The sequence below is a fragment of the Nicotiana tabacum genome, chromosome 11, assembly GCF_000715075.1.
Source record: "Nicotiana tabacum cultivar K326 chromosome 11, ASM71507v2, whole genome shotgun sequence".
Lineage (NCBI taxonomy): Eukaryota > Viridiplantae > Streptophyta > Magnoliopsida > Solanales > Solanaceae > Nicotiana > Nicotiana tabacum.
The window spans coordinates 153,058,199-153,077,230 of NC_134090.1; the positions used below are offsets into that span (position 1 = coordinate 153,058,199).

The 19,032-nt window shown below is 34.0% G+C and overlaps 1 protein-coding gene across 1 annotated transcript; it reads right to left on the minus strand.

Annotated features, from left to right (window-relative positions):
* Window positions 1-772: 772 nt before the first annotated feature.
* LOC107769551 (uncharacterized) lies at window positions 773-9,861 on the minus strand. The gene is made up of 7 exons (XM_075225581.1): window positions 9,305-9,861; window positions 6,768-6,945; window positions 4,084-4,185; window positions 3,545-3,546; window positions 1,880-1,970; window positions 1,259-1,344; window positions 773-1,164 (listed from the first exon to the last, which is right to left on the minus strand). Exons 1-7 carry the CDS (start codon window positions 9,494-9,496, stop codon window positions 1,111-1,113), a joined length of 705 nt encoding a protein of 234 aa, XP_075081682.1. The 5' UTR covers window positions 9,497-9,861; the 3' UTR covers window positions 773-1,110.
* Between the last annotated feature and the right edge of the window lie 9,171 nt (window positions 9,862-19,032).

The following is a 19,032-nucleotide window of genomic DNA, read 5'->3' on the forward strand; positions in this document are numbered from 1 at the left end:
GGGATATCATTTCACTTCTCAACCCTAAAAGATTAAATGGATAAAGTCAAATTTACTCCAATTCTGACAACAAACTTTAAAATTCTTGCGAAGCAATTTTACCTTAATTTTCCTTAACAGGAATAACATATAACCGATAATTCTAAAAAATTCTATCCTGCGTTATTTTTTATTGGTTATTTTAATAGCTTTTTAACTACTCTACTAACTAATAACCTTTAGAACATGAAACAAAAACGAAGACCACATTTAAAATATAAACTTAGCAGACCAGAGATGAGCACAAAGAGCAAATATTAATACTAATTTTCATGTCATAAAGAAAGAAACTGCATCACATCTCCGAACACTGATCCACTTTGTTTAGAGAAATCTGAAGAAGTTACTTAGCTTTTTTTTAGGTCACGGGTCGCATTTTGATCAAATCTTATGGCACCAAAAGGGACAGGAAGGGTAAGAGAGAGGAGAGTTGCGTACTGAAAAGAGGATTAGAGAGACGAAGTTTGCACCAAAATGGAGTTACAAGCTCTCCGTCTATGGTAGATGAGTTTGAATTATTTTGTCTGAAGAGGAAACAAGGACGAGTGGCGTTGCTAGTGAATATAGTGTTAAATATAAAATTTACTATTAGTGATTCTTAATAAGAAATTACTTTATCACCATCAGCAAGACATGAGTTTTTCTATAAAGAATTCACATCCCCTCGCATAAATTCCCGACTCAACTTCAGCATATAAGAGAAAGGCACTGCAAAAGGAGGCAACTCACATGGGGCAGCCATAGTTTAACTCTATAAAGATTATTTGATCACACTAAACACTGGAGCGAGTTTTCATCGTTTGTTCAATTAGACAAATTTATGAATACATTCAAATATCTCACACAATTACGCTTCCATTCGACAATCTTATTGCCGAGAAAGTCCAAGCTCTAATGGCCATAAAAGGCAGGAGAAAAGAACTATCATCAACTGAAACATAAAGCACTACATAAGTTGAATAGGAGCATCTCTATTCAATGACTTTGCCACTTTTTCCCTCCTTTTCCAAATGGTCATAGAAATAGATCCACAATATCTTACCATTGATCCATAATCACATGATTTGACGCTCACTTGTGCAATACACTCTTCTTTGGTAACTTTGGTTTCTTCGGAGACACATTCTGCCAAAACATTCAACAAGAAATATATAGTGAAATGTCCACTTTTAGAATGTATAATCGTATGTGGGCCTGATCATTTAGAAAGTATGATTACCTTTTGTTTTTCCAAAGCTTCATAATCAATCCTGTCTTGCCACTTACTCTTTCGAAGTTGAACTGGCCGGTTTCCAACATATTTCCCTGAAATTATTGTACCTTGTCAACTCAGGAATTCAAGCAAAAATATGATATCCAGTCAAACAACTAAAACAACTTCAAACAGCAGTGACCAGTCTTCATTTTACAAAGCCTAAGAGGAACCACACTGCTCAACTCCTTTCACTAAAGTATCCGTATCTCATTTTTTCCTTTACCTAATTCGATTTCAAAAGCACCATTCTTCTAGTTGTTGTGCTGCTGGATCATCCAGCTAGACTTCTGGCGCTGGGGGAGAAGGGGGTTGAAATAACACACTCTCCCAAGCAAGGCAGGATCTTTTGACCTTATGACATCACACAAGGGAAAGAAAGAAACCCATATAAAGCATCAACAAACGGCATAACAAGGAAAATGTCAGATCCAAATGAAAGTAATCTTCTCATACCATTCCGGTCTGGTGATTTACAAAAGGAAAAAGCTAACCATCCAACAGTCAAAGACCCTTACACAATGAATATGCTTGTAGCAGAAGCACAATAAGAAACTATGCCTGCATATACATGAAACGAACACTTACCATTCATTTCTTTGAGTGCTGTGACAAGGTCTGAAGGGTTGGAGAAACTTACAAACCCATAGCCCTTGGTCTTACCAGTCCGCTTGTCTCTCTTAAATTTTATGTTCCAATACTGCCTTCCAACAGAAACAGGATCTTATAACTTACAATATTCAAATAGACAATAAAGCACTACACAACAAAAGCAGAAAAAGATAGTATACTTAATATTGGACAGAAAAGGGATCTGTAGAAGAGGCAGAATAACCAATTCAAGGTTGCATTATAGGATTGTGTAGCTGAGTATTTTAGAATAGTGACTGGACTTGAGAGATTGGAAGCCGCCATGTATTGCTATTGCTTCCAAGCATAATAAAGCAAAGTCAGAAGAGAAGGCTAATTGGAGCCAGGTGAAGAGTGACATGAATATAAGAAGAGGAGAGAAGGCCATGACATCCAAGTATAATATAGCAAAGTTGGAAAAGAAGGCTATTTTGGAGCCCGGTGGACATGGACATGAAGAAGAGAAAGTCTGGGATTACCATTTTGAATACTAGGAATAAGGACCCCCCTCCATTTGATCAAAGTACCAAAGAAGCAACAACAACTTCATCGAATAGCAAACACCATAGAGGTCCAATTACAATTCAGGATATATCTATATCTGCATGTAATTCACCTAACAAAACTCTAGAAGTTGACTTTTAAGACAACTAGGACCAAAGTAAAGCTAGGGTAGCACTAAAATGAATTTATCTAAGCCCTAAAAAAAGAAACTTTGCTGAAGCACCAAATACCCTTGATTCAATGAATTTGAAAGATATCTTAAACCTAGAAGCAACTTATAAAACCATTAATAACACATAAACTAGACCCCAAACTATTAAACATATACGTCAGCTTCAAATACATTTTAAAAAAAAAAGATCGCCTCTTTCCCATTTGCATCCTACATAGATACCTTTTCTCTTCTTATTCAAGGCAAGGGTGGTGATGGAGGAACTACCACAGAAACGACAACTTCAGCACAATGCTGCGTGAAACATAACCTTCACTACAGTGGCATGCTTAAGGCAGTAACAAATTAAGTTTAACATGATATGTCGAAGGGAAGAAGTAAGACATCACCACCTACACTCCACTGACTATTCATCTGATGTTTAGCGTCCTGAAAAGAAATATGGGTATAAAATCTTTGCTTTTGAGTGCATTCATTGCTCTGAGGGATTGGTTGTTATGACTAAATAAGGAAGAATTGAGATCGAGTGCGACTGATGCGAGTATCCCTCTGACTATGCTCTGTGTTTTTTTCATTAGATTAAAGTATTTGCAAACCTGCGCCATCTATACGAAACAGAAAAGGCAATAAGCAAATCCAATGAATAGATAGTCACGGGGCCCGGCAGTAGTGATAACTGAATCAGTCCTATGGACAGTTCCAAACCTGGAGCTGACATTCAAATTGAAAATCAAGGTGGGGTCTCAGATCCTTCAAGATATTCTAAGAATTGAACATACCATAGATCCACACTTGTTTATACCCAAGTGCTTGGGACATAGATCACCACCAATACAATCTCCTTGTACGGATGCTCACCAACCTAGATAACTCACCATTTCAGACATTCAAAAGCTGAAAGTACACTTCGTTTAGTGCAAATATACATGTGTCATGGGCATGACAACAACTGTGAACACACCAGTTTACACGAAAAACAGATAAAGAGACAGTCACAATTTCTTTTTTGAAAGAGAAAATCACTTTATACGTACACGTCAAGGCTCAAGCAATATAAGTTTGGTTCCTTTCTTCATCACATATTTCAGTAATACTATCCGCTTCCTTTTAGTTTTCAACCTTTAAAAGCTACTGGACTTTGCACCAGAGGCACAGATACGTAAAGAGAACGCTTTTAAGAATAATCTGTTTGCAGAATAAATGTTCTTTCTAAATAGTTAATGGAGCCCTCCTCCACCCAAGAGACCAACAAAGGCTTTTTTGCTGTATAGCAACATAAGAATTCCTAGCCTTTCCCAAATCTTCTCATTTTTTCTTTTAATTAATCAATACTTTTCCCAACTTCATAAATGTTTAGGATATGGAAATATGAGATATAAAAGAAAGTAAAGTTCTAGAGACAAAGACCCCAGCCCCTTCACGACAGAACACAAGTTCATCCATGACAATTAAAAGTATAGAGAAAACATGAGTGCTTCAAGACAACTTACCCTGGCCATGTTAAATGAAGGAAATCTTGAAAATGCTTTTAATAAAACATCATCATTCACCTCATTCCCAAGGTTACCACAGAATATACGGTAATCATCTGCAAGACCCCAATAGTCAACTTAATCATTCAACTGTAATAGACTGACCACTAGTTCCCGAAAATTTAAAAAAAAAACATATATGATAAGTTACACAAAATTAAAAAGAAAAAAATACAACCTCAAACTTGATAATGCAGAAATGATAAGATATGTATGAACAGCGAAGTTGAACAACTAAATTCAGCTAGGTAGGTACGATGCATACATAAGAAACCAGCGTAAATGTTATTGTATGTAGTACTTTGACTTATCCGGCAGTATTGCGCATGTAGGTAGTTTAAAAGAATAAAGTGCCTTATGGAGATACAAATACAAAATTTTAGGAGACTTGTGTTTGCTTCGTAAGGGATGTAGAACACCTAATCTAGTTTTTAAGTATATTATAGAAAAATAATTTTTTGTGGGGTTCAATTCCAAATGGAAATCACAGTTTAAAGGAGAACTCAGTAGAATAATAGCGACATGAAATGCCAAAAGATTATCTCCAATTAAACTGCACCTTCAACAGTTATTTGAAGGCCATAAAATAAAGAAGAATTAATACGGAGAAGGAAAGAATTCTAATGAGAGAAAGAGCAAGATCTATTAAAGTAGCAAAAACTAAATAGGGAGAAAAATAAAAAATAACATATATTTGATAATAACATATTTATTACCACCGGTACATGATCTAACTTCATCATCGTTAGTGTTGAAACTTCAACTTTCGAAGATTAAACAAACAATGTGTAATAAAATAGAGGACACAAAAAAAAATCAGCATCTATGAAAGAGAAAAATTAACTCTATATATATAAAATTCCATCATGTCATACCATGAAAGGTCAAATGTTAGCATAATTTTTTTTTAACTCATGAGGATAAAGAAAGTTTTTTCCTTTTAACCAAAAACACAAAATTTGGGAGGAAAAAGTAAATGAACACACTCAAACAAGGCTTCTAGCAAAAGTTTCAACGGTTCATATGATCAAGTTTTAACAATACGGAACAATAATTTAGTTCCCCCCAGTTAGGAGCCACGATGAAGTAACAATTAATAAATCTTTCCTCTTCATAATTCCGTCACAAGAATCCTAGTCCACTTTTTAGTATGTTGAATTTAGTAATTCGTACATTAAAATTTAAAAACATAATCTAACTATCCTCTATAAAAAGAAATGGTTAGAAGACGAAGACTGAAAGAAAAAGCTCTGACATTAGCAAAACACTCGCAAAAGTAACAGAAGAGTTGATATTTGTAGATCAGCTTTGTATGTAAGAGATGACAATCAGATATAAGCAAATCAAAAGAAGAATGTTTTTTTATGAAAAAAAAAGTTTCTTTTAATTACAATGGTTTCTCTATACAGTGATTTGAATAGAGAAGATGAAAGTAATTGCAAGGGTTGCAAAGACTGCCGTAGTACAATTCCACTAAGGAGGAGTCGAAAGGGTGCATCAGTACATCTTTATCATTTACTTGGTTCATTGTCAATGTCTATTACACAATTGTCTTCTTATTTACCTAATTTATTGTAGACTTCATACACATTATCATTTATTGAAAGGTAAATTTACTTTTTGGTACAAAAATAGTATAGGAGTAGGGTTCAAAGGAAGGATAAAATGGCCATCTAATTTTTTATGGATATTTTGGTAATTCAAGTTTAGCTTTAGGACCTTCCTACTTTTAGTAAAATATGATGATTTACGCTTCTTCCAGGTTGTACTTTTAGTGGTTACATATTCATTATGGCAAATTGTTTTGCTTTAAACCAGCTCTAACTACCTAGCCTTTCCCAATTGCAAAAAGAGGAAACATAAGATAAAGGTGATAGCCATGATAGGTGTTACTTAGACTCATGCATTGGCTTACAAGGAAGACCTTCACTTCCTTCAACCAAAAATTTTCCCTCAAACAAAAAGATTATCATGAAGAAGATTAACTCCCTCAAAGAGATTTTTTTCTTCTCTCTTTTCCTCGCCAAGCAAAATGAAAGCTTTACCTTTTTTCTGTTGGTTTGGATGGGGGGTAGGCATTATTTGAGGACCTCATACACCCCAGTCCTTCCCACTTTCTAAACACTTGCAGTATGTGGCAAAATATTTTTCAATCTCAATTCTGTTAAATTGCATAAATTTTGATCTTTGGACAAGCATCTCCCCTTAATCCAAATATTGTGCTACTAATCTCCAAATATGTCTAGTTTTCAAGGAAATTTGAACCAAAATACAAGATGAAAATTATTTTTTTATTTCCTAAATGATTGCACAGGTGACTAATTCACACTTCCGTAAATTCCAGCTCCCACAATTGCATGGCGGCTAAATAATTCGACATTCATCACTGCTTCCCTAAATTCTAGACCCTACAATTGCATGGTTATCCAGAACATCACAACCGTGACATTTCCTATAAACACTGCCAGAACCCTTCAAACAAGGTTGTACCCAATTCAATTCATGTCAAAAGCTATCCGGGACAACAAGGAAAACAAACTGGAGCAACCGCAGAGCATGAAAAGAATAAACTAAATAGAATCAACTATTCGACGCCAAACCAAATCGGAAGAAAAAATTAAATGGGGCATGAGCTCACTCTCTGGCCAGTCTGCAAGGGTAGGATCTTCCCAAGTCTGCCCTGCTGCCTTTCGAGGCACAGCTTTCTTTTTGGCCTCAGCTTTTTGCTCAATCTCACTGTTTGCAAGCGCAGCTTTCACATTCTCAATTGCTTCAGGCGTAATAGTTTGTGCAACTCTTTGAAATAATTGCTGCGCCTATACATCCACAACAATTAGGCACGTTAGTAACATTATCAAATATCAAATAAATCTTCTTTTTTGAGAGAATAAATTCCAAGCTTAAAACAATATCGATAAAGATGCAGAGAGGCTCTACCTCAAATACGTTTAAGAAGATTCTTTTCCATTTGCTTGTTAATGGGAAGCAGGAACTAAGAAACATTCAATTTTTTTAAGGATTTAAAAGTTATAAACAGTGACTGTGTAAATAATTTTTACACTATCAATCTAATTTAACCTACTATCAGCGGCGGAGCCAAAATATTTACTAAGAGAATTCAAATAAAAAGAAGTAAACACGAAGAAGCCAAAGTAATTAATCATATAGTTTATAACAACTACTACGCCTCAGCCCCAAATAAGTTGGGATCGGCTAGATCACTCCTCACTTTTCATTTAAGTTCCGCTCATGTCATGGTCATACCACATAAATAATAATGAACTCGACATATAGTATATGTACATTAAAAAATTGATACATCTATACGGTGTAATTTTTCGGTGAAGGAATGTCAATTGACTCCTCTTGGACAAGGGTAGCTTCGCCCCCGCTTCACAGGTTATTTACCATTTAGTTTAGGTTAACAACCCATGCTTAAAAAAGTCACATACAGTTACACTGTCATTCTATAGAACTTAAACTCTGTGTAAACATATCATAACATGCATATTTAGGCACAGAGGCGGACCTACACGGGAGCTTGGGGGTCACGGGAACTCGTTAGCCTCGGCAAAAACCCTGTATATATATATTTATATATAGTTGTATATACTTTGGGGACCCCTTAAATATTTTTCTTGGCCCCCTCAATAACCAAACGCTAACTGGAGTGATGGTTTTGTATGTTGTGTGAAGTTTGTCCCTTACTAGAAGACCTGGGTTCGAGACTAGCCTCTTGTAAATTCATTTTTTAGTTGTTTTACTTTCTTCTACTTTTTGTAACAGGAACTATGTACTAGAACTACTTTACAATAGTACTATTTATTAATCAGTAGTCAACTGTTGACTGATTTATATTTTTAAATTTTTCTTTTTTGAATTTAATTATATTGTAATAGTTATACATAATAGTCAACTTTATTATTTTATTCTTCTCCAAAATCCTAGCCTCAAAATCAAAAACCCCAAAAGGCCAAAATCCAAACCTGTCGCTCCTCACTGCAAAATAGAGAAGGGACTACAAACCCTTCTTCCTCAATTCATCGTATTACTTTGAAAAAGTAGCAGACCTCAAATCTCTGGTTACTGCTTATCTTATTTTGAAATTTATTTTTTATTATAAGAGCATGAAAATTGGAGATGGAGGTTATAGGATTTTATTTAGCTTTCAAATTTTTGGTTCAACAATCAACAACAAAGGTATTCTTGGTAAACTCCAAATATATTATCTAAATGATTTTGTTTAGGTTGAGCTCCCATTTTCTCTGAAATTGAGTGGTCTCTTGATTTATGGGCTATATTCTTTTTATGAATTCTAATTTACAATATGTTTAAAAATTAGATAACTCTTTAAAAAGTTTCACTGTCCATAATGCGATTAACTTTTGGAATATAGCGTATAGGTAACATTATTTTTGAACATCACTGTCCATTATTAATGTTATGTTATTTTCGAATATAACTTTATTTAGCATGTTTCTTACGGTGTTGACCTGTTTCTATTCTGTTCTCTGTTCATGTTTCACTTATTCAAGAATTGCTTAAATATTGTAGTATTTGCTTTATTCTTGATAAATTGGGTGTGGTTTCTCTATTAATATTGTGTTTTCTTGTATTCGGACTCTTAAATTTATTGGACTCATTATTGAAAGCTTATTTTAAAATTTGTGTTCGAAGGTCAATTGGGATGTCTGATGAAATAGAAGTGTAAGCTCTTCTTAATTTATTTTTGTATTTTGCTTAGCAAGTTTATATTATATAGTGGATTATGCTGCTTATTTACTGGTCTATCCTAGAGTCTATATGTATTCTTTTATTGGCTAATAAAATTTTGGGTAAGTCACTCTAATGGCATGGTGCCCCGTTATATTCAAATCCTGGGTTCGCCTCTATTTAGGCATGCATGCATCTATGTATGCGTGTGCACATAAGTCATGTATCTATTGTATATTCATGTGTACACATATGATCACATTTAAGGTTCTTACATACGAGCCACTAATAAATAAAATATTCATCTTAGAATTTAGCTATGTTTTTTTACCTCCCTATCAAAATCCAAGTCAGTTCATCAAAAGCAAATTCCACAGACGAAATGTACAAATTGAAAATGAAGTCAATATTTATGAGGAAAAAAATCTGAAAACAAAAGCTCCAACTCGTCGGAATGCTTACTTGTTGATATTGAGGTAAAGTGTAAACACCGGGAACAGACACCGGAGCAGAATAGACAGGAGGAGCAGGGCCAATGTAGGGCTGAGATGGTTGTTGTTGGAGATGAAACGGCGTCGGAAAGTATGTGCCGTTTAAGTAATTGTATTGCGAAGAATAAGCGGCTGCGGCCGGCGTTGATGTCACCGTCGACATAGCAATGACCGGTGGACGTAGTTAACACAGAGAGGAGATTTTCCGATCGGTGAATTAAGGTCTGTTTGGGCAATTTTTCAAATGATTATGATTATTCTGATTAAACAATCAGCAATTATAAATAAATAGATGAGTCGCGGATAGTCAGGAGAGTTCTAGAAATATACTTGTGTCCCCGAGAAATCTAGAAATGGAAAAGAGAAGAGAGAACTCTACAAAGTAGAAACGCGTGGTAGGTATTTGAGGGGGAAAATGTTGAAGATAGAACTCGTCTCAATTTGGTTCAAATCAAGGATGAAGACAAGAAAGATGGTATCTTGGTTTCTTCAGATGAAAAGAGGAGAAGTTTGGTAACGGATCGATTTGGGGCTAATTCAATGAAACCTAAAGATATTTCATTCAAGTTTGGGCTTCCGGAGCAGGCTTTATCTAAAGAGAAAAGAAAGCCCAATATTTTCTCCTTAATGGGCTGTATCAGCAGAAATCAAAAGAAAAGAGATCCTTCTAGAAGACTAGCTGACTGTATTAGATAATACATACATTTGTCATTTATTTTTGTACAGAATATAATTTAGTTATTCATTAGCCAATTAGAAATAGGACAACTGTATAGGTAGTTATAGAAGAGAATATTCTTTCTGACTTTTTCATTTCTATATAAACAAGCATGTACAGTGTAAACATCAGCAAGTAAATCTTTTGAATTTCTACAAAAAAAGAAAGAAAAAAATAATATGAATATGGGTGTACATAGGTCTGAGTTGTTTTTACTAGTCTTATGTTTTTAAATTTCGGATTTTTTAATTACCATATCAAATTAATAGTGCCGAATTTTTAAATCTACTAGTTTTATAAATATCTCAGTAATTTTTTAAAATAAATAATACATTAAATATCATATTTGATTTGAGTTATAAAATAAAAGTTAATATTACTCAAACAAGATTAACAAATTGATAAAACATAATAATTTTTTTCAAGAGTAAAATTGTAGAATATCATTATTATTATTAGCTTTCACCAATAACTTTTTTTTCTCAATAATAGAGAGGAAGCCATCGTAGGCAATGTAACAGTAGAATGTTCTAGAGAAAATTTGCGTGATATTTTTCTGTTATGCAAATAAGGAAGAAGACCTTCCTTTTATACAGAGTGCTCCTTAGCTGGACACCTAATAGTCACGTGTCCTCTCATTGTATTGTAACTCCACTTTAACTAACTAACTAACTCTAATTATAATATATTTTCAATATAGATAATAAAGTCCAAGAAGAAAAAATAGTGAATAATCTAATATAGGTACTCACGAAGATCATAAATGTATAAATGATTCAAATAATTGCATTCCTAGAAATATATGTGATCATAATTTAAAAAGGAAATTGTAAGGATCCTTTTTTAAGTTTCGCTTTAGGTCACCCGATATTTTGAGCCGTCCCTGTTTACCTTTCGAATAATTTGTAACTTTGATTATATTCTACTATACATAAATAGCCAAAATATACAACCATTGACCTAAACGATAGTCTCTTCGCATAAGGGACCACCTTCTATTTGAAATTTCAACTACGCACAACAAAAGAGTCAGAAAAAAGAACAATAAAATTTTTTTTTGGTACTAAAGATAAATATTATATATAAGTAAACATGCGTACAGAGTAGATGGTGTTGATATTGCACCATATTACAAACCACATTTCTTGTAGTAGCACTAGGCATAGAGCCAAGTAAGTTAGGAGTAATACCAGATATTATATTACAAATACTAGGATTAGAGTTATCCCTACAGAACCCTCCAACACTGCTTGAAGTAAGATTATAGGTGTTCCTTCCATGTACTGTAGTTGTTTGCTCTTGATCAATCAAATGGAACCTTGGCAGTCCTAACTTGTCTTCTTCCAAAATTTGCTCAACAAAAGGTGGTGGGTTGTGCAAGACTTCTACATCATTAGTTCCTTCCAAAAGACTTCCCAAATTTGCTAATTTGTATGCTAACCTATTTTGTTCTCTATACGCATGTGTAAGCTACGGATCATGGAGCATTCCTAGTAAGTGCCTGCAATCACATGATAGATTAGCAAACGGTAGATTATCATTACATAGTCTTGTAATTACCTCTTTGGCATCAATTTCCACTTGAATTGGTATTAGATTATGAAGCCTAGCCAAAGTAAGTCCCTGTAATAATGCATACATCTCAGTTATAAGTATAGATTGCGATGGAATGTTGCCCCAAAACCCTAGAATCCAGTCTTCATTATGATTCCGAATTATCCACCAATGCCATTCTTATTCAAAGATGATGTATTAGAACCATCCGTGTTTAGCTTATAAATATTAGGCTTTGGAGGTATCCATTTTAAAGGAGTTCTTACATGCCTTTGTATTTTATGAGTAGAAGAAGTAAGATAACAAAATTCAATAGCCTGCTGAGTAGTAAGGTTGACACTGATGTGCTTATGTAAGTGTTTATAAATATTTTTACTTCTAGTGGTCCAGATATTCCAAAGACTTAAAGGTACATAAGTATGTGAATTAATGTTATGAGGGAATTTTTTATCTGTATAATTAATTAATTTAGTAAGCCATTCACGTGGCATATTGAAGTTAGTAAGTGTTTTAACATATCCTCATTCCTAATTCATGCCAATATGCTGCATCATTTTCACACTTGAGAAAAATGTGAGTGGCTGATTCTTCTTCCTTGTGACAATATTGACATGCAGAATTCCAAATAATATTAAGATGATGAAGGAATTGAAAAGTAGGCAATCTATTATGATTTAGAAGCCAAATGAAATATTCAATCTTTAGATGTATTGGAAGCTTCCACGTCCAACAGAATGTTGGTACTATATTATGCTTATTATCAAAAGTATTTTCTAGGGCCTTTTACATAGAATTGACCGTGAATTTTTCATTAGGAGTTAAAGCCCAGAAAATGCTATCATTTGTAAAATTATACCTAGAAATGTATTGAGTTGTGATATGTTTTTGGATATCCTTTGGTAGATCAAAAGGTAAAAGATCCTATTTCCAACTCTCATTATAAATAGTGTGAATATTCATCTCATTATGCAAGTAAGGTAATGGATTATTAATTAATGAACAAAGAGTCAATCCATTTTTAATCCAACAACAGTCGTGCCAAAAATTTATATTTTTATCAGTTCCAATATTTCATTTTAAACCAATTTGACAACTTGTCCAACCTTGTAATATACTACGCCAAGATGTGGAGAAATTCGAAGAAGGAGTTCGATGAACAAATTTATTAATTAAGATGTTAGCCCAAAGTTTTTGAGGAGAATGGAATACTCTCCATGCTAGACTTGCTAGCAAAACAGTATTCTTTTGTCTTAAATTTTGGATTTCTAGACCTCCTATTTCTCGTGAAGTTGTTATTTTTTTCCATTTTAGAAGATGCATTTTCCTTTTGGTGGCAGTTGTTTCCCACAAAAAATTACGTTGATATTGATCCATTTTTGCATTGCTTTTTTCTTGCTCAATTAATTAGCTAGACAGACTTTAGTGTGCAATAATCAACCTCTTTGTGTAGATTCTATGGACTATAACTAAGGAGCACTCACAGTGCTCATAAGTTTTTCAAATGACACAAATTTCATAAGATAACCATTTCTAATTAACTTGTCCTAATTATAAGTATCTTAACTTGATTAATCGTATAATGACGATTTTTCTTAGGAAGCATGGAATTTCAATTAAAAAGACAAAAGTTTAAGGGTGTGTTTGGTATAATGGAAAATGTTTTCCAAGAAAATATTTTTTTGGAAAACAAGTAGCAATCTTATGCATTTTTCGGTGTTTGATCATACGCAAATTAAGGAAAATAACTTTGACCAGAATTTCCTCTTTGCGAGCGACCAGCCCATCGCGAACGCGATACTTCCTCAGACTAAACCTTCGCGATCGCGTTACACCACTCACGAACGCGATGAATAAAAATGCATCAAGTCCAGCTGACCAAATTACTCTACGAGAACGCGGTCTACTCTACGCGAACGCGATAACCAAACATCCAGCCCTCCGCGAATGCGTAGACTTCCTCGCGAATGCGAAGGCTTAATTCCCAGACTTCACCAACTAACCCTTCGCGAACGCGAAGGCTATTTCTCTGCAACACTGATCAGCAATTTTCTGCAATTCCAAACAACATGCAATGGTCCGATTGACCACCCGAAACTCACCCGAGACCCTCGGGACCTCAACCAAACATGTCAACATATCTCATAACCTCATTCAAACTTATGCCAACCTTCGAAACTCCCAAAACAACATCAAGACACCAAAATCACATCAGATTCAAGCCTAAGAATTTCAAGAACTTTCAAATTACGCTTTTGATCAAAAATCCAACCAAACCACGTCCGAATGACCTGAAATTTTGCACACGCGTCACAAATGACACAACAAAGCTATTGCAACTTCCAAAATTCCATTCCGACCCATATATCAAAATCTCACCTATCAACCGGAAAATGCCAAAATTTCAATTTCGCCAATTCAAACCTAAACCTTCCACAGACTTCCAAAATGCATTCTGATCACGCTCCTAAATCCCAAATCACCTAACGGAGCTAACCAAATCATAAAAATTCCGATCCGAGATCATATACCAACAAGTCAAATCTTGGTCAAACTTTTCAAATTTCAAGCTTCAAACTGAGAACTGTTCTTCCAAATTCATTTCGATTATCCTGAAAACCAAAACCAACGATTTACATAAGTCATAATCCATCACACAGGGTATTGTCATGCCCGAGAAATGACAAGAAAGGTGCAAAAGCTCAAAACGACTGATCGGGTCGTTACAGCGAGGGGGAGCAGGGTGGGTGGTGACGAGAAAAAAATTAAAAATTGAAAAAAAAAACTTTTTGTAGAGAGGGGGTGGGGTAGGTACGCGTGAGGTGGGAGTGTGGGTGGGTTGGTGAGGGTGGGGAAGGTTGAAAAGGAGTTTTAGAAAATGTTTTCCCTTATCTTGATAAGGAAAATATTTTCCTCCAATTGAAAGAAAATGAGTTCATAAGGCTAAGCCAACCAAATATGGGAAAATTAAAAAATAAAAAATATTTTTCAGAAAATATTTTTCTTCATATCAAACACACCCCAAAGCATAAAATGTTACTCCACCTAAAATGTCTTTTTGCCTTCACTTACAAATTTAATAGGCTTTCTTGACAGCAAATTAAACATATATAGACACTTCACCCAACCATTTATAATATATATGTATAATCTATATATCTATATAAAGTTGGACATTAAAAATCTGATGCAGCACTCTCACAATCTAGGATTCTGATTTATCTTATTTCTTAGTTTTTTTTACCTATTTTTCAAATTGCTGTCATATGTTAAATAGTCCAAAAGTCACCTCCTTAGAGAAAAGATGTAACTGCTGACCGGGGCGGACCTAGAGTACAGAATAAGAATTTTGGGAACCCAGTAACTTTTGCGTAATTAAGAAATTCACCAAATATTTGAAAATATCTAATTGTGAATCCAGTTATTATTGCATATTAATATAAAATTACGGTAGGAACCCATAGGCCTCAAATTCTGGATCCGCCTTTGACTGCTGAAAAACAATGTAACTGCCAACCGTTTTTAGAGCATTTATTATCTCTTATGTTACTTTTTCATTAAGGCTTTTTGTATTCCATGCGTGAACACCTTCCTAAATAAATGTGATCATTATTGATGAACAATACAACTATATCATTATAAACTTTCCAAAAGCAAATCCTCTACCGTTATCTCCTCTGATCCGGGTGATTTGTGACTATATATTTGTGATTATGAGACAAACTCCAGAGGACAAGAAGACAAACCAACAAAACATATTGATTAGGTCTCTCATACTTGAGAAACTGAAGAGTGATTATAGTTCATATATGGCAAGGGAATTTCTTCAAGTGACAACGGAAAAAGGGCTGCTGAAAGAGCATTCGATGGTAGGGTATCCAGAAATATAATGAAGCTACAACCAGTAATCAACTTACCTCTTGCCAAGAGATTTCTAATTAAAACTCGATCGAATACCTGCGATAGACATACAAAATATGGCTGTTGAGAGGCTACAAATTCTATTGAAGGAAGCGAGTTTAACCCTTATAACTATTTAAGTTCCCTTCGAATGGGTGAGGTAAATTTATAACTCGCATCACTCTCTAAATTTTGTAATAGAAACCCAGTCGTTTTCCATCTTCAATCATAATATTTGAAGTTCTTCAAAAAATTGTATTGAAGTTTGTTTGAAGAAATTCAATTACTCATTTGGAAGATAACTAAGATAAGGTGAGTTGCTTTGATAGTAAGCACCCTCCACTTCCAACTAAGAGGTTGTGAGTTCGAGTCACCCCAAGAGCAAAGGTGGGGAGTTCTTGGAGGGAAGGATGTCGGGGTTCTATTGGAAACAACCTCTCTACCCCAGGGTAGGGGTAAGGTCTGCGTACACACTACCCTCCTCAAACCCCACTAATGGGATTATACTGGGTTGTTGTTGTATTTGAAAGATAACTAAGAAGGCATTGGGGAGAGGCTTAAGATATAATGTGCTAATCTAAGAAAATAACAACCAAAGAAAATAATACGTCATAGTAATAGGTTATATATAACTTAAATTTGCTAAAGAAGCATAGTACATGATCACTAATTGAATATTCTGGTTTAGAATGTGGAAACCAATTACTGAAAAAGGTTTTATCCTTTTTATTCTATAAGATAGTAAATTTGTGAATATTTTCATTAGATACAAAAAGAGAATTGTTATTGTGATACCGATAAAATGAGTATGAGACAATAAGAGCTATTGAGAAGAGTTAATTTATAAATATTTTTATTGTCTTTGTTGAAAAACGGGTAGTGTACAAAATAAAGTAGTTAAAAATATTGTTTGTGCTACGGATGATTAATAAATGACATCACCTATATATTTTATAGGTTCAATCTACGTACTTAGGATTTTGGATGAGTACATGTCTCTGGGAAAACAAAAACAAAGTTGTAAATTAGATAATAATTACTTTTTATTGCTAGGATTTAATCAAATTTGTTTTGGTTCCTTTTGTTCCTTAAAGTCTATTCTGTTAATTAATAGGTTTCTTTTTTAATTTTGAATGTTTTGTTTCGAGAACATCATATGTTCTTATTTTATTTAAGTCTAATATTAACTCTTTTTTTAAATATGAATACATGGTAATTCTTAATAGTGTTATTGATCACGCTTAACTATGCCTTATAAAAAGGACACGCGGACGTTGCAAATATAATCTGAGTATTTAGCTCAGAATCGAACCCACAAGGAATTAACCTATCAATCACTATCGTTAGACTTACTAAATTCTACGGAATCAACTTTCCAAATGTTCTGAATAACAATTGAGGATGTTTCTATTAACTAAGAATGAATGTAAATAAGCAACTGAAAACTAACTATGATAAAGTTGTAAACAATTAAGAGAAGGTTCTAAGGTTATGATTTCTCATATTGATGGAATCCCTTCCAGTTATGCTTCACATAGATTTGCCTAATCGTTTCTATCAATCATGAGCATTCTTATTACCGTAAATCTCTCCCGAGTAGTCACGATAATTTACTAGACGTACTCTCCCGAGTTAAGTTAGCTGATTTTGTTTATTACAGCTCACTTTAGATTGCACCCAAGGCTTCGTTATCCCTAATCCCACCTTTAAACCCTCAGTTATTAATCTCTCGTATACTTTGAGAGTGGTGTTGTTCAACAATTACCTAAACATGCACTCTCTCGTGAGTCATGCACACTAAATAGGCACAACTAGTTGAGGATCCTATCAATTAACTACAACAAGAACATAGTTGAACAAATAGGGATTAAACTGCGCAAACTATATTAACATAACAAGAAGTTCATCCTTCAATTTGTTCCATCAAAACCATAGACTAAATATTTAGCTACTCATACTAGCGTTCATCATAACAATATTCAAATTCATCACAAATAGTAAAAACAAAAGGAAGAAAGGAAGAACTCGATGTTGAATTATCCTCCTTGCCTCTCCTTGCCTTGAACTAAGCTATGAAAACCTTGATAATGATTCCTTGGGCGAGTTGGACCTTCTATAGGTTAGGTGGATTTACCCCCGAACTTTCAAGTTTACCCCTGAAATTTAATTTTCCGAAACTGGGCTAGCGCGGTCGCGCTAGTGGATGCGCTAATGACCACGCATATGGCCCATCATTCTGCCTCGACTTTCTGGACTAGCGCGGTCGCGCTAGTCCAGGTTTTCATTTCATCTCTTCTTTCTCTCGTCTTCCCACGTACTCAATTCCTAGGGGCTTTTCTTGCTTCAATTTAGCTCCAACCACAGTTTTAAGTCCTCATACATGCTACTCACTCTTGCAACATGTGAAATTCACAATCAGAGATAATTTATCATCAGTTAGCTATATTATAACAGTGAAATATAATCAAACTGAGACATAAACAGTCGCCAAATTACATAAAGTTATTATCTCGAATTAACTGTTTTATTCCTTACATTGTGTTATTATCTTAAAATTAATGTCGCATTTACTCATGCATTAAATGTATTCTCATAAAAGCATGCTTAGATGGCAGAATAATGCATTAACATTAAAAATCGCAAAACTAGCTTTTGAAATCTGTCTCTCAAGGCAAGGCAGAGGAGATGATCCTACTAATGAATTCCTTTTGTTAGCAAATAAGTTTGTAGTATTTCATTTATATCAAATTTCATCTTTTCAATATACTACAAATAATGATTTAAATATTTTTATTTTGTCGAATTAGTAATTTTAAGATGAAATTTACGCAATTCTAAATTAGTTTCAGTTTTTCTTTAATACTCTTTGAACTTTTTAGTTAGATTAGTAACATATAGGACTATACATCATATAAGTATTCGGTATAAATTAACCAAGATTATGAATTAACTGAACTGCAAGTTATTGATAAGTATTTTCTTTCTTAAAGTAAATGAGGAATAATATCCAAATTTGCTATTAACTTGCAAATCTTTTTGTAGATTTATTGATATTTTTAAAGATCGCGCAGCGCGGACAAATTTACTAGTATGTGTATAACTATGTATAATTGATATATAATTTATGTATACTGATTAAAAAAAAAGTAAGAGAAGTTTATACCAAAAGAGACTCCATTAATCAAATGGTCACTCAATTATCCCAAATTATCTCCTAAAGTCACTTTACTTTCGTTTGTAACAACAAAGTCACTGAACTATGCCTATTGCACTCAGAAGGTCACTCAACTAGATTTTCCAAATTTTGGATTGCCAAATACCTATTTTACCCTCTAAATTATAAATATTTATCTTCTTTTTAAAAAAAACTTTTTAATATTATGATTTTCTCTTTAAAATAGGTATTTGGCAATCCAAAATTTAATAAATCTAGTTGAGTGACCTTGTGAGTGCAATAGACATAGTTCAATGACTTTATTGTTACAAACGAAAGTAAAGTGACTTTAGGAGATAATTTAAGATAGTTGAGT

Excerpts from the sequence above, each read along its gene's own strand:
- LOC107769551 (XM_075225581.1), bottom strand. The coding sequence starts at position 9,496 with ATGTCGACGGTGACATCAACGCCGGCCGCAGCCGCTTATTCTTCGCAA. Across the intron at positions 6,946-9,304 it reads CTTTACCTCAATATCAACAA|GCGCAGCAATTATTTCAAAG; the intron begins GTAAGCATTCCG and ends GTGGATGTATAG. Across the intron at positions 1,345-1,879 it reads AGCACTCAAAGAAATGAATG|GGAAATATGTTGGAAACCGG; the intron begins GTAAGTGTTCGT and ends CAATAATTTCAG.